This window comes from Oncorhynchus gorbuscha, linkage group LG04 (assembly GCF_021184085.1).
Source record: "Oncorhynchus gorbuscha isolate QuinsamMale2020 ecotype Even-year linkage group LG04, OgorEven_v1.0, whole genome shotgun sequence".
Classification (NCBI taxonomy): Eukaryota; Metazoa; Chordata; class Actinopteri; order Salmoniformes; family Salmonidae; genus Oncorhynchus; species Oncorhynchus gorbuscha.
In genome coordinates this window covers 49,911,189-49,934,333 of record NC_060176.1, presented here as the reverse complement: position 1 = coordinate 49,934,333, position 23,145 = coordinate 49,911,189, and the positions used below count along the sequence as shown (strand labels likewise).

General features: G+C 43.2%; 1 protein-coding gene across 2 annotated transcripts in view; it reads right to left on the bottom strand.

Moving 5' to 3' along the window:
* The window catches only part of LOC124034197 (solute carrier family 23 member 2-like), a 65,774-nt gene that overhangs the window by 20,994 nt on the left and 21,635 nt on the right, over nt 1–23,145 (bottom strand). Inside the window, exons 2-5 of one of the 2 annotated variants that reach the window (XM_046347066.1) lie at nt 7,907–8,014; nt 5,561–5,760; nt 948–1,046; nt 74–190 (exon numbers count right to left, since the gene is read on the bottom strand). In XM_046347066.1, coding sequence (XP_046203022.1) covers nt 74–190; nt 948–1,046; nt 5,561–5,760; nt 7,907–7,955 — 465 coding nt within the window. In that variant the 5' untranslated portion in view covers nt 7,956–8,014. The remainder of the gene's footprint in view (nt 1–73; nt 191–947; nt 1,047–5,560; nt 5,761–7,906; nt 8,015–23,145) is intronic. The other variant, XM_046347067.1, reaches the window with a different exon arrangement.

Sequence of the window (23,145 nt, the reverse complement as noted above, 5' to 3'; positions counted from 1 at the left end):
CCTTTAAAAAGGTAACCCAGAGGTACCAAGGGGGATGTGTTTGTGTGTGTGTGTGTGCTTGCATGAGTCTCACCTGTAAGCCCAGGAATATACACAGGTACCAGGGAGGAGTGTCTTCAATGGTGTAGATCATGTCCATTCTCCTGGCGTCCATACTGTTTGCACTGTCCAAAGTCTCCGACATGGAACTCTACACACAAACAAAATGGTGAGAACTATAGATGTAAAACCTCAAAAACACCACAGGCTAGATGGTCTCTGGAGTAAAGGGTTAAGACTAAGTGTTTGTCTAAGTGTAGTTTAGCGTTACAGGTAGCAATCTATTTGTAAGTGTGTGTGTGCCCGAGGGATGTAAAACCTGAACCCAACCACTCTAGGGGCTGTCATTAAAGCATTAGTTACTGACATGAGTAACATGCGGTAGGATCAATTATAGGCCCAAATGGCCTATTCCCTATTTAGTTCACTACTTTCGACCAGGGCCCATAGTCACAGGCTGATGAGGTCACAGCCACATGTCCAGACAGAGACAGAGGGGGAGGAGTGGGGAGCGGGGAATTCAGAATGACAGAAGAGAAACTAAAAGATTCAGCAAGAGAGTTTGGTAATGAAGAAAGACTAGGGAGGGAGAGATTTAGAAACGTAGAGGGAGAGAGAGAATAAGAAAGAGAGATTCAAAACAGACAGCGATGAGAACTTCTTCCTGCCTCTGACCTCTCTCTCTCTCTCTCTCTCTCTCTCTCTCTCTCTCTCTCTCTCTCGGTCTCTTTCATGTCTTGTTCTCACGCGAGGGGAAAAGTGCAGAGTCACAGTGACAGGGAGAGGAGGGGATGATCAAAAGAGCAAGCTAGGGGAGAGAGGGGGAGGAAGGTAAGGATAAACAGAGGATGTAGGGCGATTAGTGAGAAGGGAGAGTTAGGAGTTTGAAGTGTGCGTGCGCCTTGTACTTTCTCTCCTCCCTGGTTCTCTTCAGTGTAGACGGCCATCAGCTCAGTGTCTTCAGTGTCCTGCTCTCCGGCGGCCTGTCCCACTCCGTTAACCACCACCTACAGTACAGCACAGACAGATACATGGCAACACTCTATCCATCTACAGGACAGTACATACACAAATAATGTAATTACCAAGAACTGACAATGTCATTATCACGGTCTTACTCCCAACAACATGTATTTCAGGCCCTTCAACAGCAGGTCTACAACATGTCAATGAAGGAGGAGCGGTAGAGATCGTATCATGCAGAATGTATAATGCATGTTTACAATACATACAATAGAAAGTGCTATGGTGGGTTTGTTGCATTCCAAACTTTTGAATGAAGTGTTATGCTCATACACTGTGCATTTGCAGTGATACCGTTTGTTTTGGCAGAGCAAAAACGCCCCCTTAAGTGTTTTGCAAACAGTTCACACACACACACTACATTTTCTTTTTTTATTTAACCAGGAAGGGTTAAAAGTAACACAACTAACACACTTGCATACGCACAAAGTGTGTGTGTGTGTGTGTGTGTGTGTGTGTGTGTGTGTGTGTGTGTGTGTGTGTGTGTGTGTGTGTGTGTGTGTGTGTGTGTGTGTGTGTATCTGCAAGAGAGTAGTATTTCATTTCAAGGAAAGCAAAGCAAGGACATTGATAATGCTTGGGTAAGGTTAACAAATCGATTGAACCTAACACACAAGGACAGCCTCTGTGTTGCTTTGGGGGCCTTTGCAGCTCAGCTTAATAAAAAGGAACCAGGGGAAAAGAGGGCCATAAGTAAATTAGTTCCTTCATTAGTACATGCACTGGTCTATTCTTCACACTGTCGGACACACATATGCTCTAGGGATCCAGGGTGTGTGTTGTATCCTGTTTGATGGTTGTGTTCTCTGTCTGTGACTTGGTTAGCAAATTATAGATGAAGGTCACGAACACACACACACACTTTGAGGATGCGTCTTTGCACCTCGTCTGTCAGGCATGAAAAATAACAAATGACTTTCGTTCTGACTCAAATGTCATCGGCATTAAACCGTGTGTGTGTGTGTGTGTGTGTGTGTGTGTGTGTGTGTGTGTGTGTGTGTGTGTGTGTGTGTGTGTGTGTGTGTGTGTGTGTGTGTGTGTGTGTGTGTGTGTGTGTGTGTGTGTGTGTGTGTGTGTGTGTGTGTGTGTGTGTTTAAGAGAGAGATAGAGAACCTTGCCTGGGGACACATTACATTTGATCCTACTGCCCATTTTTCACTAGCTTGTAAAGATCACTTCTGGCAGAGCAGACAACAGATGAGAGACCTCAGAATGAACTGAATATTAGGTTCTAGACAATGGATCTTAAATGAAAGATTATACATTACACGGTCTGTTTTTGTTTGGTTTCTCTGTCCGTCTGTCTGTCATTTGTATTAATGGACATTAACTAATGTCCCAGAACATCACAAAACTAGTAACCTTGGGGAAGGCATGCAGGGAGAGAGCTATGGAGGGGAGAGCGAGGTGAGGATTAAGAAGAAAAAATAATGACATAAGGGAGGGAGGTGGGACTATTGCTGTACAGGTCATTGAGAATAGCCACTGTGTCCCTTTATCCACCTCTGTCCCATTCAGCCATTCAGTAACAGCAGAGAGGAGCATGTGAATTGGATACTTATAATAAAACAGTGCATTCAGACAGGTGTTCACACCCTTTGACTTTTCCCCACATTTTGTTGTGTTACAGCCTGAATTTAAAATGGATTCAATTGAGATTTTGTGTCACGGACCGACACACAATACCCCATCATAATGTCAAAGTGGAATTGTGTTTTTGGAAATGTTAACAAACTAATTAAAAATGAAAAGCTGAAATGTCTTGAGTTAATAAACATTCAACCCATTTGTTATGGCAAGCCAAAATAAGTTCAGGGGTAAAAATGTTGATTAATAAGTCACATAATAAGTTGCATGGACTGTGTGCATAGTGTTAGTGTTTAACATGGTTTTTGAATGACTACATCATCTCTGTACCCCACACATACAATTATCTGCAAAGTCCCTCAGTCGAGCAGTGAATTTCAAACACAGATTCAACCTCAAATCCAACACAACATCACTGAGTACCACTCTTCATATTTTCAAGCGTGGTGGTGGCTGCATCATGTTATAGGTATGCTTGTCATTGGCATACACTAGGGAGTTCTTTTAGGATAAAAAGAAACGGAGTAGACCTAAGCACAGGCAAAATCCCCGCGGGAAATCTCGTTCAGTCTGCTTTCCAATAGACACTGAGACAAATGCACCTTTCAGCAGGACAATAGCCTAAAATACAAGGCCAAATATACACTGGAGTTGCTTACCAAGATGACATTGAATGTTCCGGAGTTGCCTAGTTATAGTTTTGACTTAAATCTATGGCAAGACTTGAAAATGTCAGTCTAGTATTGATCAACAACAAACTTGACAGAGCTTGAAGAATTAAAAAAAATAATAATGTGCAAATACAGTGCATTGGGAAAGTATTCAGACCCCTTGACTTTTTCCACAATTTGTTACGTTACAGCCTTATTTTAAAATGGATAAATAAGAAAAATCCTCAATCTACACACAATACCCATAATCGACAAAGCAAAAACATATTTTTAATTTTTTGCATATTTATATAAAAAATAAATAAAACATATATACATAAGTATTCAGACCCTTTACTGTGAGACTCAAAATTGAGCTCAGGTGCATCTTTTTTCCATTAATCATCCTTGAGATGTTTCTACAACTTGGAGTCCACCTGCAGTAAATTCAATTTATTGGGCATGATTTGGTCCCACATTTGACAGTGCACGTCCAAGCAAAAACCAAGCCATGAGATCGAAGGAATTGTCCGTAGAGCTCCACGATAGGATTGTGTCGAGGCACAGATCTGGGGAAGGGTACGAAAGAATGGCTGCAGTATTGAAGGTCCCCAAGAACACAGTGGCTTGCATCATTCTTAAATGGAAAAAGTTCAGAACCACCAAGACTCTTCCTAGAGCTGGCTGCCCGACCAAACTGCGCAATCGGGGGAGAATGGCACTGTCAGAGCTCCAGAGTTCCTCTGTGGAGATGGGAGAACCTTCCAGAAGGACAACCATCTCTGCAGCACTCCACCAATCAGAACCTTACGGTAGAGTGGCCTGACAAAAGCCAGTCATCAAGTAAAAGGCACATGACAGGCCACTTGTAGGCACCTAAAGGACTCTCAGACCATGAGAAACAAGATTCTCTGGTCTGATGAAACCAAGATTGAACTCTTTGGCCTGAATGCCAAGCGTCACGTCTGGAGGAAACCTGGCATTATCTCTACGGTAAAGCATGGTGGTGGCAGCATAGACTAGTCAGGATCGATTGAAAGATGAACAGAGCAAAGTACAGAGAGATCGTTGATGAAAACCTGCTCCAGAGTGCTCAGGACCTCAGACTGGGGTAAAGGTTCACCTTCCAACAGGACAACGACCCTAAGCACACAGCCAAGACAACGCAGGAGTGGCTTTGACTTGCCCAACCAGAGTCCGGACTTGAACCCGAGCAAACATCTCTGGAGAGTCCTGAAAATAGCTGTGCACGACACTCCTCATTCAACCTGACAGAGCTTGAGAGGATCTGCAGAAAAGAATGGGAGAAACTCCCAAAATACAGGTGTGCCAAGCTTGTAACGTCATACCCAAGAAGACTTGAGTCTGTAAACACTGCCAAAGGTGCTTCAACAAGGCACTGAGTAAAGTTTTTTTATTTTATTTTTCATACATTTGCAAACATTTCTAAAAACCTGTTTTTGCTTTGTCGTTATAGGGTATTTTGTGTAGATTGATTAGAAGAAGAAAAAAGATTTCAGCAATTTGAGAATAAGGCTGTAATGTAACAAAATGTGGAAAAAGTCAAGGGGTCTGAATACCTTCAGAATGCACTGTATTGTACAATCCAGGTGTGCAAACCTCTTCGAGACTTACCAAGAAAGACTCACAACTGTAATTGCTGCCAAAGGTGATTCCAACATGTATCGACTGAAGTGTGTGAATATTTAATAAATTAGCAAATTTACATTTATAAAAACACGTTCTCTTTATGGGGTAGATGGGTGCAGATTTTTTTTTAACTTTTTTAAAATCCATTTTTAATTCAGGCTGTAACACAAGAAAATGTGAATACGTTAAGGCACTATGGTTGTAAATCTCTGATGGAATCAAAAACAGGACAGGCTTTGTGTTGGGGTTTCTCAGTATCACATGCGTCCGTCCATCTGTTTGTGGCTCGGGAAACCCTCGTTCTAGTTGAGTTGTGGTGTGACGCCCATGAGGGGACTGTGCTACAGCCAAGAGGGAATGGCCAGAACAAAAAGAAAACTGTCACGACATGTGTGTTTGTGTGTGACCTTGAAGAGTGTTAAGTGATCCTAATGACAGGTCTGTGTGTACGGTGGCCTAACCCTGTCATTACAAATCAATCCTCTGTCAGTGTGTCAGCTTGATGACCCTTAACTGCCTAAATCCCCCTGTGCAAGCAAGACACGCACACAGATGCATGCATACAGACAGAAAAACATACACACGCACTCGCGCACACAAGTATACTGTACCGGAATGGGGTAGAAGTCTGCTCTGTGTTTGTTCTCCTCCTCATACTTTGCCCCTTCTCCCTCCATCGACTTAGAGGTGATATTCTTCCCCATGCCCATTCCTCGCTCCTCCTCTTCCCTCACTCTCCCCGTCGCTCTCTCCGGTAGAAACACTGCAGATTGCGCCTTCAGCTCCCTTACATGGTCCAGGACTGTGTCATCTACTTAGAGAGAGAGAGAGAGAAAGAGGGGAGGGAGAGAGATTGATTATTTACTATGACTTTCCTGAGTGTGGCCATGAGGCCATCTAGACTAGAGTAGTACAGAAGGCACTGTACTATGTAGATTATTTTAGTAACCTGGGCCCTTTGCCCACTGAATCAAAAGCTCCACGGGGGTCACTGAGGCTGTGGCTGGGAAGCAGGGTTGGACCTAAAGATGAGTTTACAGAGAAACAGTGGTCTGGTCCTGGTTCCAGAGCCCAAGACTTGACCTGAGGCAACAGTATCTGCACAGCCACCTTCTCTTTACCCTAGACTGGATCAAAGGTCAGAGGGGATCCAGGACTGTTGAAAAACCTGATACTGGGATGGGCCTGGAAGACCCAGAATGAGTTCAAAATGGCACCCTATTCACTCTATAGTGCACTACTTTTGATCAGAGCTATATAGGCCCTGGTCAAAAGTACTGCACTAAAAAGTGAATATGGTGCAATTCTGGACACAAACCCAGATGTATGTACTCATACAGTACATGCTGTCGATTACAAACAGAAAAGGGGCTAGGGGACGAGGGAGGAGAGCAAGGATAAAGGATAAAGACAGGGCATTGGGAAGGATAAAGACAGGGCATTGAGAAGGGTAAAGACAGGGCATTGAGAAGGGTAAAGACAGGGCAAATCAAATCAAATTTTATTTGTCACATACACATGGTTAGCAGATGTTGGGGAGGGTAAAGACAGGGCATTGGGGAGGGTATAGACAGGGCATTGGGGAGGGTATAGACAGGGCATTGGGGAGGGTATAGACAGGGCATTGGGAGGGTATAGACAGGGCATTGGGAAGGGTAAAGACAGGGCATTGGGGAGGGTAAAGACAGGGCATTGGGGAGGGTAAAGACAGGGCATTGGGGAGGGTAAAGACAGGGCATTGGGGAGGGTAAAGACAGGGCATTGGGGAGGGTAAAGACAGGGCATTGGGGAGGGTAAAGACAGGGCATTGGGGAGGGTAAAGACAGGGCATTGGGGAGGGTAAAGACAAGGCATTGGGGAGGGTAAAGACAGGGCATTGGGGAGGGTAAAGACAGGGCATTGGGGAGGGTAAAGACAGGGCATTGGGGAGGGTAAAGACAGGGCATTGGGGAGGGTAAAGACAGGGCATTGGGGAGGGTAAAGACAGGGCATTGGGGAGGGGAGGGTAAAGACAGGGCATTGGGAAGGGTAAAGACAGGGCATTGGGGATTGGGGGGTAAAGACAGGGCATTGGGGAGGGTAAAGACAGGGCATTGGGGAGGGTAAAGACAGGGCATTGGGGAGGGTAAAGACAGGGCATTGGGGAGGGGCAAATAGGGTCAAAAGTAAAGCAGAGTAGACAGGGAAAATGAGGAGAGCGAGGGATAGACAAAGGAGGAGAGAAAGAAGGTAGAGGGATAAAAGGTCAGAGATGGGAATGAGGAGAAGGAAGCGTGAGGAGGGAGAAGGAGAGCGAGATAGAAGCAGGGAGTTAAGTTTGTTAGTCAGGAGGTGGTGTTATTTCTGGCATCATGTCAACTCCACTCACTCCTCATGTCATCTTTCACTGTCTCGCCCCCACCCACTGTCTCGCCCCCATGAGACACAAGGCCTTCTTGTCAATACATTTCCATCAACACCCTCACCCCATCCCTCTGCTTTAAAAATGACAGACTAATACATTTCCATCAACACCCTCACCCCATCCCTCTGCTTTAAAAATGACAGACTAATACCTTTCCATCAACACTCTCACCCCATCCCTCTGCTTTAAAAATGAGACTAAGCCTCCTCTCCAGTCTCCAGAGAAAGCTTTTTAGTCCAGGAGTAGCTTTAATCCAGTTCCGGGAAACTAGCCCTGAGCTTCCTTCTGTCCTTAGCCTTTCCTTACCCTTATACTACCTCCTCTGCACCAACCCTCTTCTCCCATCCTCCATTCTTCTACCTCCCCCTTCTCTCTTGTGTCTGCCAGCAGTGTTGACTGCGCCCCTCTTCTCCCCTTTGCCTTCTCATCCATCTTCAGGTTTTGGATTGGTCAATGTGTGAAGTACCTAGTTGACATCATGCCCCCCCCCCCTTTCTAAGCCCCTCACCCATTCCTTCCCCCAGTTAGTGTTTAATGTTGGCAAGTAAAGTACCTAGTTGACACATCCCATCGCTCCTGTCGAGCTGGGCGGCGGGGTGCATCTGTGTGGGAGGGCTGAAAGAGGGGGGAAAGCGATAGAGAGGGGAGGGGTAGAAAGAGGCTGAGAGACAGAGGAGAGAGGTGGACAGGTGAGGGGTAAGGGGAGAGGGTGAGATAGTAGTTAAAAATGACAGCCAACATTCATTAACCGTTCATCAGTCAGGTAATTAATGAGATTGATTAATTGAGCCATCTCTCTATACACACACACACACACACAAGCTTGTTACAAAGCCATAGGCCTATCACACACACACACACACACACACACACACACACACACACACACACACACACACACACACACACACACACACACACACACACACACACACACACACACACACACACACACACACACACACACACACACACACACACACACACACACACACACACACACCTTTTCGTGACATGTACGTAATAATAAAACACATGAGTTGGTGCCCTAACAGGCTGTCCTACATGGCAGTCTGTCCCATAGTAGACTACAGTGGTGTGTGTGTATGGTCTGTCCCAAAGGCTACAGTGTTATGTGTGACAGAGACTACCACAGCTCTGTTTCTCCCGGCTCAATTCGTTCTGATGAGCCCAGTTTTAACATGATGAGACACTAGCATGTGAGCCGAGCGGAACGAGAGAGAGAGAGACAGAGACAGAGACTGTGTCTGTGCTGCTGACTGACTTGCACACCATTACTACCCCGGGGGCATGGAAACCACGGAAACCATGAACTTCAACAACATCAGAAGGCTCATCACATTTGTCAGAGAGAGCGTCCACCATGAGACACAGAGAGAAACCGAGAGTTACAGAGAGATCCATGGAGCTGATGTCTTAGTGTTGACAACAATCCATTACCCTCTCTTCAAACCCTGGATTCTGAAGTGTACACATTTCAGTGTGGGTGTGTGAGTGTGTTTTCAGTCAGTTGTGACTCCTTGCAGTTCAAATCCAATTTGATTTGTCACATCCCCTGAACAAGTCGCTCTGGATAAGAGCGTCTGCTAAATGACTTAAATGTAAATGTAAAAACACAACAGGTGTTACCGTGAAATGCTTACTTACAAGTCAATGTTCAGGGGTACAGGTTAGTTGCAGAGAAACAGATGTGAAATTTACAAGAATAAAAAATCAGAACTTTACAGAAGCACCTAGAATAACTTCATGTTCAATCTGTTTATTGTCCACCCAGAGGGATATAGTCCTATGAACACAGTCCTATAACAACAATTATAAACTGGGTGGTTCAAGCCCTGAATGCTGATTGGCTGACAGCTGTATTATATCAGACCATATACCACAGGTATGACAAAATATTTATTTTTACTGCTCTAATTACGTTGGTAACCAGTTTATAATAGCCATAAGGCACCTCTGGGGGTTTGTGGTATATGGCCAATAGAACACGACTAAGGGCTGTATCCAGGCACTCTGCATTGTACATAAGAACAGCCCTTAGCCATGGTATATTGGCAATATACCACACCCCCATAGTGCCTTATTGCTTAAACAGACAACTTCTTTATCAGAAGCACATACTCTGTGGACTAGAATGTGTGGAGATGCAGGGAAGGTAAAAAGAGAAACAGAGCACGAGAGAGACAGAAATAGAAAAAGACAGAGACGGAGAGAAAAGGGGAACAGAGAAAGAGGAGAAAGACACATGCAACGCTAACTTTAACCCTACCAAGTATACCCATGGTTGACAGTGCTGGCTACATCACCATGGTAACCTGAGCTCTGTTCCACTGTGATGTAAGATTCCACTTGAGGAGGAACACAATCCCTGCCCACCAGATGTGTGTGTGTGTGTGTGTGCGTGCGCGCGCATGTATCCCAGTCTTACCAGATAATTGTCCACAGCTAAGCATGGCCAGGTCTTTGCAAGAACGATAAATTGTTATGCTTAGTCTAGCCAACAATCTACAACAAATGTCAGAGAGCTAAGCAACCAAGGCATTGGGGCCTATTCATGAGAGGCTTATGCTGTTACTTTTCTATTCAGAAACCAATCGATAACCTATGATCTTATCTGCATTTGATCTGCCCTTGAATCATTTCGTACTAGGGATGTGAAAGGGACATAACAGCCAAACAAAGTGCATTTTCACACACAGTTCCGAGCCAGGGGTTTCCAACATCTTCTAGCATGAGAGCTACTTAAAAAGAATGAAAGGTTGCGAGCTACTCATTCATTAAAGCGTTCAAACAGGCATATTCCTCTCTGTCAATTTACCTGTGAAAATGATGATTAGCAACCTGTATTTGGAATGACTGGCCCCTCAAAATGATATTTGGTATTTTCCCCAAATTAGGTTCTCTCAGTTTTATTTTTCCTGGTTTGGGATTTTTTCATACATTTTTTTAAAACTCTCAATATTACAATTATTCATAAGAGACACAACAAAAATGTATGTTCTGAATTCATGTCAATTCTTAAATCTCACCAGAAGACCATTTTTCAGGTCTGGGGATAAAAATCAAACAGTTTGGGATTTTTGTGTAGTTCCCTTTTAAATTGTGCAACTGGAAAGTGAGGAATGTGTTGGTCTAGCGATGGTTCTGCTGTTTGGCCTACTGCTGCAGCACATGTCATGGCATAGTTTGTTAAACAATGGCCGCCAAATTGATACAAATAATCATAATATAGTTACAGTGGGGCAAAAAAGTATTTAGTCAGCCACCAATTGTGCAAGTTCTCCCACTTAAAAATATTAGAGAGGTCTGTAATTTTCATCATAGGTACACTTCATCTATGACAGACAAACATGAGAAAAAAAATCCAGAAAATCACATTGTAGGATTTTTAAATTAATTTATTTGCAAATTATGGTGGAAAATAAGTATTTGGTCAATAACAAAAGTTTCTCAATACTTTGTTATATACCCTTTGTTGGCAATGACAGAGGTCAAACGTTTTCTGTAAGTCTTCACAAGGTTTTCACACACTGTTGCTGGTATTTTGGCCCATTCCTCCATGCAGATCTCCTAGTAGTGATGTTTTGGGGCTGTTGCTGGGCAACACGGACTTTCAACTCCCTCCAAAGATTTTCTATGGGGTTGAGATCTGGAGACTGGCTAGGAAACTCCAGGACATGCAATCTCAACCACACTGCACACTGCCCTAACCCACCTGGACAAGAGGAATACCTATGTGAGAATGCTGTTCATCGACTACAGCTCGGCATTCAACACCATAGTACCCTCCAAGCTCGTCATCAAGCTCGAGACCCTGGCTCTCGACCCCGCCCTGTGCAACTGGGTACTGGACTTCCTGACGGGCCGCCCCCAGGTGGTGAGGGTAGGCAACAACATCTCCCAGCTGATCCTCAACATGGGGGCCCCACAAGTGTGCGTTCTGAGCCCTCTCCTGTACTCCCTGTTCACCCACGACTGCGTGGCCACGCACGCCTCCAACTCAAATCATCAAGTTTGCGGACGACACAACAGTGGTAGGCTTGATTACCAACAACGACGAGACAGCCTACAGGGAGGAGGTGAGGGCCCTCGGAGTGTGGTGTCAGGAAAATAACCTCACACTCAACGTCAACAAAACTAAGGAGATGATTGTGGACTTCAGGAAACAGCAGAGGGAACACCCCCCTATCCACATCGATGGAACAGTAGTGGAGAGGGTAGCTAGTTTTAAGTTCCTCGGCATACACATCACAGACAAACTGAATTGGTCCACTCACACTGACAGCGTCGTGAAGAAGGCGCAGCAGCGCCTATTCAACCTCAGGAGGCTGAAGAAATTCGGCTTGTCACCAAAAGCACACAAACTTCTACAGATGCACAATCGAGAGCATCCTGGCGGGCTGTATCACCGCCTGGTACGGCAACTGCTCCGCCCTCAACCGTAAGGCTCTCCAGAGGGTAGTGAGGACTGAACAACGCATCACCGGGGGCAAACTACCTGCCCTCCAGGACACCTACACCACCCGTTGTTACAGGAAGGCCATAAAGATCATCAAGGACATCAACCACCCGAACCACTGCCTGTTCACCCCGCTATCATCCAGAAGGCGAGGTCAGTGCAGGTGCATCAAAGCTGGGACCGAGAGACTGAAAAACAGCTTCTATCTCAAGGCCATCAGACTGTTAAACAGCCACCACTAACATTGAGTGGCTGCTGCCAACACACTGTCATTGACACTGACCCAACTCCAGCCATTTTAATAATGGGAATTGATGGGAAATGATGTAAATATATCACTAGCCACTTTAAACAATGCTACCTTATATAATGTTACTTACCCTACATTATTCATCTCATATGCATATGTATATACTGTACTCTACATCATCGACTGCATCCTTATGTAACACATGTATCACTAGCCACTTTAACTATGCCACTTTGTTTACTTTGTCTACACACTCATCTCATATGTATATACTGTACTCGATACCATCTACTGTATGCTGCTCTGTACCATCACTCATTCATATATCCTTATGTACATGTTCCTTATCCCCTTACACTGTGTATAAGACCGTAGTTTTGGAATTGTTAGTTAGATTACTTGTTGGTTATCACTGCATTGTCGGAACTAGAAGCACAAGCATTTCGCTACACTCGCATTTAACATCTGCTAACCATGTGTATGTGACAAATAAAATTTGATTTGATTTGATTTCACATTGAAATGCTTCTTACGAAGCCACTCCTTCGTTGCCCGGGCGGTGTGTTTGGGATCATTGTCATGCTGAAAGACCCAGCCAAGTTTCATCATCTTCAATGCCCTTGCTGATGGAAGGAGGTTTTCACTCAAAATCTCACGATACATTGCCCCATTCATTCTTTCCTTTACACGGATCGGTCGTCCTGGTTTTCAGAAAAACAGCCCCAAAGCATGAGGTTTCCACCCCCATCCTTCACAGTAGGTATGGTGTTCTTTGGATGCAACTCAGCATTCTTTGTCCTCCAAACACGACGAGTTTAGTTTTTACCAAAAAGTTATATTTTGGTTTCATCTGACCATATGACATTCTCCCAATCTTCTTCTGGATCATCCAAATGCTCTCTAGCAAACTTCAGACGGGCCTGGACATGTACTGGCTTAAGCAGGGGGACACATCTGGCACTGCAGGATTTGAGTCCCTGGCGGCGTAGTGTGTTACTGATGGTAGGCTTTGTTACTTTGGTCCCAGCTCTCTGCAGGTCATTCACTAGGTCCCCCTGTGTGGTTCTGGGATTTTTGCTCAACGTTCTTGTGATCATTTTGACCCCACGGGGTGAGATCTTGCGTGGAGCCCCAGATCGAGGGAGATTATCAGTGGTCTTGTATGTCTTCCATTTCCTAATAATTGCTCCCACAGTTGATTTCATCAAACCAAGCTGCTTACCTATTGCAGATTCAGTCTTCCCAGCCTGGTGCAGGTCTACAATTTTGTTTCTGGTGTCCTTTGACAGCTCTTTGGTCTTGGCCATAGTGGAGTTTGGAGTGTGACTGTTTGAGATTGTGGACAGGTGTCTTTTATACTGATAACAAGTTCAAACAGGAGCCATTAATACAGGTAATGAGTGGAGGACAGAGGAGCCTCTTAAAGAAGAAGTTACAGGTCTGTGAGAGCCAGAAATCTTTCTTGTTTGTAGGTGACCAAATACTTTATTTTCCATCATAATTTGCAAATAAAATAATAAAAAAATCCTACAATGTGATTTTCTGGATTTTTTTTCTCATTTTGTCTGTCATAGTTGAAGTGTACCTATGATGAAAATTACAGTCCTCTCTCGTCTTTTTAAGTGGGAGAACTTGCACAATTGGTGGCTGACTAAATACTTTTTTGCCCCACTGTATGTCAGGTATGCCTACTTTACAGTTAACATTTAATTGAGAATGTTTTCGGAGAAAATCTCTCTACGCACAAGACGTTATCAGTAGCATCGCTAACTGGCTACATACGGAGTGATAAACGCACGCACCAAACAGACAGACGGGGGAAATATTGCTGGAAATTAATTGTGAGTAATTGTGTTACGTTAAGCCAATAGTGACTAAAAGCAGCTGGGATAATGTCAAATGTGGCTTTGATTGGATAGTAGCCAGGAGCTGTATATTTATGACAGTTTGTGATGAAAAAAAGGCATGCACTTTCAGAGTTGCTTGGAGAGCTACTCCTAGGTAGCTACTTACGGGTGCTCGTGATCTACCAGTTGGAGACCCCTGTTTTGAGCTATAGGTTGAATCAGAGTTCGATTATTTGTTACATTGTGTTTGAATTTTTTTTGGTCCGGTTGGTTTTACATTTCAAAATGTCAAATCAAAACAGTGTTTATGCAAGTATTTTTTTTTTTTTTTGTCACAAACTTCATATTACTTCCGCTTGGGTCTTCCAACAACATGCAGGAGGAACTGCGCTCTAACTGCGACATGAGTACGCTATAATCACGGGTACAGCCCCAGCCCAGTCTCCCCTAAACTGCATCGGATGTGATCATAAATGGGCTGCTTGCTACTCACAGAACGCTTCATAGATATGAAATGCACACAGTACCATCATTTCACCAAATACTCGCAGTCAAAACAACCAATAATAATTCCCCGCTTCTGGTTCTTATCCTGTGTTTGGTCCGGACTGCGTTCTCACCTGCAGCGATCTGTATTCGGTACAAATGGAATTGGACCGAGGTCACTATTTTTGAGCGAACCACAGTGCGTTGTTTATTGCGCTCCCGAGTGCAGATAGTTCAGTTAATTTGGACTGGTGTGAACACTAAAGGGGGAAACACGCCAGAGTTTGGTCTAAAAAGTCTCCAAACCAATTTAGTATGAAAGCCACCTAACTCTACATAATAGTATTGCTCATGACAGACAGTGTCTCTGGGAAGGTTTTGTAACTATACAGCTCTGCTGCTTATCCGTTTCCTCTCCATCTCTCTTCCATCACTCCTGCATCTCTATCTCCTTTCACTCTGACAACAATAAAAGGTCAAGAGAGCATTGGCCTGGAAAGTTCAGAGGCCACAGAACTATGCTGGGGTGTGTGTGTGTTGTTGGTGTGTGGCATGGGAGCGTGGGGTCGCTGTTGACATGACAACTTTGGACCAACACGGCCAACTCTTTGTTGAGAATTCAAACAAAAGTAGCTGTAGAGAAGAGTGACAGAGTGGCATTGTGAAGTTTTCCTCCTTAGAGGGGATAAGAGCTATTGGTTGTAAATCTCTCTGGTCCTGAGGATGAAAGAATGCTGACACCCCAGGAAGGCCTATTAAACCATGTTAATGCTCCACCGCTATACAGCCCACCAAAGAGCTTAAATACTAATCAAACATGGTTGTTTAAACCATCTATACAGTACACCTACAACACAAAAGGGCTTAAATAGTAAAGAAAGTGTGTGTGTGTGTGTGTGTGTGTATGTATTGCAACTTTGCAGCTTATCAGTTTCCTCTCCAGCGCGCTTCCATCACTCCTGCATCTCTATCTCCTCTCACTCGGACAACAATAAAGGTCAAGAGAGCATTGGCCTGGAAAGGTCAGAGGCCACAGAACTATGCTGGGGTGTGTGTGTTGTTGGTGTGTGGCGGGGGAGGGTGGGATCGCTGTGGACCAGGGTTTGTGTGATGGTGGATTGTCATGGGATGTGGTGGTGCAGATTGGATGGGGGGCCGTCCTTTCTTGTTTGGATGGGAGGCGTCCTCCCCCCAGCAGTAAGAGACAGACAGACGCACGCACACAAACTTCAAGTCCTCTTCCTACAGTTCTCTGTGCAAAATAAATCAGAAGACAAAGCCACTTGCTCCAGAAAAGCATGGGCACTCTTCTCCTCAATAAATAATATGTAACAGTCACTAGTTTAAGCAACAGAAACAGACTGTTTGAATTAGAGGTTGGACGATTTATTAATTAGGGCCGATTTCAAGTTTTCATAACAATCGGTAATCGGCCTTTTTGGATGCCGATTACATTGCAATCCACGAGGAGACTGCGTGGCAGGCTGACCACCTGTTACGCGAGTGCAGCATCAAAAGGACCTTGTGGCTGCAAGGAGCCAAGGTAAGTTGCTAGCTAGCATTAAACTTATCTTGTAAAAAACAGTAAAATCTTCACATAATCACTAGTTAACTACACAAGGTTGATGATATTACTATGTTAACAAGCTTGTTCTGCGTTGCATATAATCATTTAACTTCGCTAAACGGGTGATGATTTAACAAAAGCGCATTAGCGGGAAAAACACACAATCGTTGCACAAATGTACCTAACCATAAACATCAATGACCTTCTTAAAATCAATACACAAGTATATTTTTTAAAACCTGCATATATGGTTAAGAAATTCATGTTAGCAGGCAATATTAACTAAGAAATGTGTCAATTCTCTTGCGTTCAGCGCAAGCAGAGTCAGGGTATATGCGGCAGTTTGGGCAGCCTGGCTCGTTGCGAACTGTGTGAAGACAATTTCCTTCCTAACAAAGACCGTAATTCATTTGCCAGAAATGTATATAATGACATAACATTGACGTTTGTGCAATGTAACAGCAATATTTAGACTTAGGGTTGCCACTCGTTCGATAAAATACAGAACGGTTCTGTATTTCACTGAAAGAATAAACGTTTTGTTTTAGAAATTATCGTTTCTGGATTTGACCGTATTAATGACCAAAGGCACATTTCTGTGTGTTTATTATAATTAAGTATATGATTTGATATTTGATAGAGCAGTCTGACTGAGCGATAGTAGAGAGCAGCAGGCTCGGAAGCATTCATTCAAACAGCACTTTACTGCGTTTGCCAGCAGCCTATCAACTCCCGAGATTAGGCTGGCAATACTAAAGTGCCTATAAGAACATCCAATTGTCAAAGGTATATAAAATACAAATGGTATAGAGAGAAAGAGTCCTATAATTCCTTTAATAACTAAAACCTAAAACTTCTTAACTGGGAATATTGAAGACTTATGTTAAAAGGAACCACCAGCTTTCATATGTTCTCTTGTTCTGAGCAAGGAACTTAAACGTTAGCTTTTATACAATGGCACATGTCGCACTTTTACTTTCTTCTCAAACACTGTGTTTTTGCATTATTTAAACCAAATTGAACACGTTTCATTATTTATTTGAAACTAAATTGATTTTCTTTATGTATTAAGTTAAAATAAAAAGTTTTCATTGTTCATTCAGTATTGTTGTAATTTTCATTATTACAAATATAAAAAATTAAAAGAAAAAGAAAGATCGGCCGATTAATCGGTATCTACTTTTTTTTTTGGTGCTCCAATAAATCAGTATCAGTTTTGAAAAAATCTAATTGGTCAACCTCTAGTTTGAATTGAACAAGAGTCAAGACTACAGCACTTATTTTATGTACTGTTGGTGGAGACAGATCTGTTAAAACACTAAATACTCGTAACCTATGAGATACAGAACAGAAGCAACACGGCCAACTCTTCTTTGTTGAAATTTCTAACAAAAGTAGCTGAAGAGAAGAGTAAGAGTGGCATTGTGATGTTTCCCTCAGAGGGGATAAGAGCTATTGGCTGTAAATCTCTCTAGTCCTTTTCATTACAGCAGCTGTGGCTGGTGTTGCTGTTGCAATTCATTAGTTGACTCTGTGGGGGGGGTGAACTATTTAACAACAATAGACCCCGACTGTCACTGACTGAGTGTGAGGATGAAAGAATGCCGACACCCCAGGAAGGTCTATTAAACCATGTTAATGCTCCACCGCTATACAGCCCATCACAAAGAGCTTAAATACTAATCAAACATGGTTGTTTAAACCATCTATACAGTACACCTACAACACAAAAGGGCTTAAATACTAATGAAAGACAGCATGCAGAAAGGGTGTATGTAGTGTATTGCAACAGAGAAGCAGTCTATGGATTCCAAACCTATATTGTACAGTACACACAGACTAAGCACCGCTCACTCAAAACACTAACACAGTGGAGTTGACTAAACAGTATATTCACATGGTTCTATCAATGTAAAGAATCCAAACCTGGATATGAATTCCCCCTGTGTAAATTGGTGTAAATGTACAGTTGAAGTCAGAAGTTTACATTCACCTTAGCCAAATACATTTAAAAAAAATCAGTTTCACAATTCCTGACTTTTAATCCTAGTAATAATTCCCTGTATTAGGTCAGTTAGGATAACCACTTTATTTTAAGAAAGTGAAATGTCAGAATAATAGTAGAGAGAACGATTTATTTCAGCTTTTATTTTTTTCATCACATTCCCAGTGGGTCAGAAGTTTACATACACTCAAATAGTATGTGGTAGCATTGCCTTTAAATTGTTTAACTTTGGTCAAATGTTTCAGGTAGCCTTCCACAATAAGCTGGGTGAATTTTGGCCCATTCTTCCTGACAGAGCTGGTGTAACTCAGTCAGGTTTGTAGGCCTCCTTGCTCGCACACGCTTTATTACATTTACATTTAAGTCATTTAGCAGACAGTTCTGACCACACATTTTCTATGGGATTGAGGTCAGGGCTTTGTGATGGCCACTCCAATACCTTGACATTGTTGTCCTTAAGCCATTTTGCCACAACTTTGGAAGTATGCTTGGGGCCATTGTCCATTTGGGAAGACCCATTTGCGACCAAGCTTCAACTTCCTGACTGAGGTCTTGAGATGTTGCTTCAATATATCTACATAATTCTCCTCCCTCATGATGCCATCTATTTTGTGAAGTGCACCAGTCCCTCCTGCAGCAAAGCACCCCCACAAGATGATGCTGCCACCCCCGTGCTTCACGTTTGGGATGGTGTTCTTTGACTTGCAAGCCTCCCCCTTCTTCCTCCAAACATAGCGATGGTCATTATGGCCATACAGTTCTATTTTTGTTTCATCAGACCAGAGGACATTTCTACAAAAAGTATGATCTTTGTCCCCATGTGTAGTTGCAAACTGTAGTCTGGCTTTTTTATGGCAGTGTTCCTTGCTGAGCGGCCTTTTCAGTTTATGTGGATATAGGACTTGTTTTTCTGTGGGTATAGATATTTGTGTACCGGTTTCCTCCAGCATCTTCACAAGGTCCTTTGCTGTTGTTCTGTGATTGAGTGGCACTTTTCACACCAAAGTACGTTCATCTCTAGGAGACAGAATGCGTCTCCTTCCTGAGCGGTATAACGGCTGCGTGGTCCCCTGGTGTTTATAATAGCGTACTATTGTTTGTACAGATGAACATGGTACCTTCAGGTGTTTGGAAATTGCTCCCAAGGATCAACCAGACTTATGGAGGTCTATAATATTTCTTCTGAGGTCTTGGCTGATTTCTTTTGATTTTCCCATGATGTAATGCAAAGAGGCACTGAGTTGGAAGGTAGGCCTTGAAATACATCCACAGGTACACCTCCAATTGACTCAAATGATGTCAATTAGCCTATCAGAAGCTTCTAAAGGCATGACATGATTTTCTGGAATTTTCCAAGCTGTTTAAAGACACAGTCAATTATAAGTGAAATAATCTGTCTGTAAACAATTGTTGGAAAAATGACTTGTGTATAGTTTGTTAACAAGAAATTTGTGGAGTGGTTGAAAAACTAATTTTAATGACTCCAACCTAAGTGTATGTAAACTTCCGACTTCAACTGTAGTTAAATGTATTATATTCTACTGTACGGACCTGAATATTACAGAGCAAGGCTATTATAGTAAATGAAAATTCCTTTCAGTTATGTTCAATTATTTTCAGCTTTTTTCTCTGATGGGGTTTAAGATTCTTAATCTGGCAGGTCACATTGAGATTAAATGTATAAAAGTCAAAAAGGTAGACTCAGCAAGACTGCGATGCCACGAGCAGCACCACAGATATTAGGTGTGATTGAGTGGTAAGGCTAAAGCAACTGACTGTAGAAGTAAGTTGAGGAGTGAAGTTGGGGGAAGTGCATCTGCGACAGCTTTCAAACAGCAAGGCTCAGATGAACAAGGCAGTGTTCCCATTGTTCATACATTTTTTTTTTTTAAATGTCAAAATTAACATGTATCTAACCCTCAAATCACACAATCACAAACTGACATCATAATATAATACTATATGTTAACACATTGTACAATCAATTAGTGAGAGAGAGCCTCAAATATCACATTATTTGTTGGAAGCTTACATTGAAGTTTAAGTACACTTAAATTGGAGTCATTAAAACTTGTTTTTCAACCTCTCTACAAATGTCTTGTTAACAAACTATAGGTTTGGCAAGTCGGTTAGGACATCTACTTTGTGCATGACAAGTCATTTTTCAACAATTGTTTACAGACAGATCATTTCACTTATAATTCACTGTATCACAATTCCAGTGGGTCAAAGGTTTACATACACTAAGTTGACTGTGTCTTCAAACAGCTGACCTCAATCCCATAGAAAATGTGTGGGCAGAACTGAAAAAGCATGCGCGAGCAAAATTCGCCAAAATTCACCCAACTTATTGTTGGAAGCTTGTGGAAGGCTACCTGAAACGTTTTCTTCAAATGAAACAATTTAAAGGCAATGCTACCAAATACTATTTGAGTGTATGTAAACTTCTGACCCACTGGGAATGTGATGAAAGAAATACAAGCTGAAATAAATCATTCTCTCTACTATTATTCTGACATTTCACATTCTTAAAATAAAGTGGTGATCTAACTGACCTAAGACAGGGAATCTTTACTAGGATTAAAATGTCAGGAATTGTGAAAAACTGAGTTTAAATGTATTTGGCTAAGGTGTGTGTAAACTTCTGATCTCAACTGTATGTGCAAAATTAGTTTTGATTTAGAATGGACCATCATCATGCACCCGTCTCAAAACAGGAGCAGCGGGGAAAAATACATGTCACCTATGAACTTAAATAGCAAATAGAGGACGCTTGTCCGTTGGTTCACTTTCATGCCAGCCAGGTAGGCTATACTCCTGTTGTAAAGAGAAGCAGTGTGCTTAATATTAGGAAAGTTGAGTAATAAATAAATACAGTAGGCCACACCTATAGAATGCTGATGGGATCCTATTTGTAATAGAGGCCATAAAAACTCTTGTTTTCTCACACAATTGCATAGCCTATAGAAATGTTGCGCAATATGAGTCCATGAAGTGTTTGATTAGATGTTCAATTACATTTGCATTGATGTCAGAGTGATTAGAGGGACAATAGAGTGCCGAGTACCGGGCAATTAGCAAGTTTGGTAGGCTACTAATGACCAGTAGCAGCATCAGAGTTTGGAGAAGCAAAAATATCATGACTAAAGTGGAATTGTACTGCCGTCATGACTCGTGACCGCCGATGTGGTGGAAATACTGTCACCGTAACAGCCCTATTTGTGACCATTGTATTCTGTTTATAAAGGCTGCTGCTGAAGACCTAAGCTTTGAAGCCTGCTTACCTGCCTGCGCCCCAGGCTGGAATGGAATGATATTCAGAGAAATGGAACATGCACGTGAGCGATTCAGTGATCACACTCTGAGCCACAGAAGTTACACCTCCACACGGTGTCACAGTCTCACTTTTCTTCATTTCCCTTGCTCTTCTCTCTCCCCCTCTCTGAGGTCCAGAGACACATTGTGACCCTGCACAGCAGTGTAATCTTAGTCACATGTTACCTACGGCAGGCAAACACACCACAATCCGCGTCAGAGACTTTGGTAAGACTGTGACCAGTGTCCTGGGCGGTTCTTCCCTGACCAGGCAAGAAGCGCCCAGGGGAATCACGCCCAAAACCTGCACCCTCTTCAGTTGGATCCTGGATGCTTCTCTTTCTATTGGCTTGGCTACATCCTCATTCTACGGGTCGCAGTAGCAGCCAGGTTTTGAACTCCAAAGAGTTTTTTGGAGTTTGCTGCTTTAACAGCCTCCACTCCTCTGGGAAGGCTTTCCATTAGATGTTGGAACATTGCTGCAGGGACTAGCTTCCATTCAGCCAAAAGAGCATTAGTGCGGTCAGGCACTGTTGCTGGGCGATTCGGCCTGGCTCGCAGTCGGTGTTCCAATTCATCCCAAAGGTGTTCGATGGGGATGGGGTCAGGGGCTCTGTGCAGGCCAGCCGAGTTCATCCACACCAATCTCGACAAACCATTTCTGTATGGAATTCGCTTTGTGCATGGGGCCAATGTCATGCTGAAACAGTAAAGGGGCCTTTCCTAAATGGTTGCCACAAAGTTGGAAGTACAGAATCATCTAGAATGTAATTTTATGCTGTAGCGTTAACATTTCCTCTTACTGGAACTAAGGGGCCTCGTCCGAACCATGAAAAACTATCCCAGACTATTATTCCTTCTCCAAACTTCACAGTTGGAACTATGCATTGGGGCAGGTAGCATCCTCATGGCAACCGCCAAACCCAGATTTGTCCGTTGGACTGCCAGATGAAGCGTGAGTCATCACTCCAGAGAACGCATTTCCACTGCTCCAGAGTCCAATGGCGGCAAGCTTTACACCACTCCAGCCGACGCTTGGCATTGCGCATGGTACTTCTTAGGCTTGTGTGCGGCTGCTCCGCCATGGAAACCCATTTCATGAAGCTCCATACGAACAGTTCTTGTGCTGACGTTACTTCCAGAAGCAGTTTAGAACTCTGTAGTGAGTGTGTTGCAATGGAGGACAGGTGATTTTTATGCGCTAAACGCTCCGGCCCTCTGTGTTCCTGTTCTGTGAGCTTGTGTGGCCTACCACTTCGTGGCTGAGCCGTTGTTGCTCCTAGACGTTTGCCACAAGCCACCTGGGAGACACACCAAACATGTGGAAGAAGGTGCTCTGGTCAGATGAAACCAAAATGGAACTTTTTGGCAACAATGCAAAACGTTATGTTTGGCGTAAAAGCAACACAGCTCATCACCCTGAACACATCATCCCCACTGTCAAACATGGTGGTGGCAGCATCATGGTTTGGGCCTGCTTTTCTTCAGCAGGGACAGGGAAGATGGCTCAAATTGATGGGAAGATGGATGGAGCCAAATACAGGACCATTCTGGAAGAAAACCTGATGGAGTCTGCAAAAGACCTGAGACTGGGACGGAGATTTGTCTTCCAACAAGACAATGATCCAAAACATAAAGCAAAATCTACAATGGAATGGTTCAAAAATAAACATATCCAGGTGTTAGAATGGCCAAGTCAAAGTCCAGACCTGAATCCAATCGAGAATCTGTGGAAAGAACTGAAAACTGCTGTTTACAAATGCTCTCCATCCAACCTCCCTGAGCTCGAGCTGTTTTGCAAGGAGGAATGGGAAAAAATTTCAGTCTCTCGATGTACAAAAC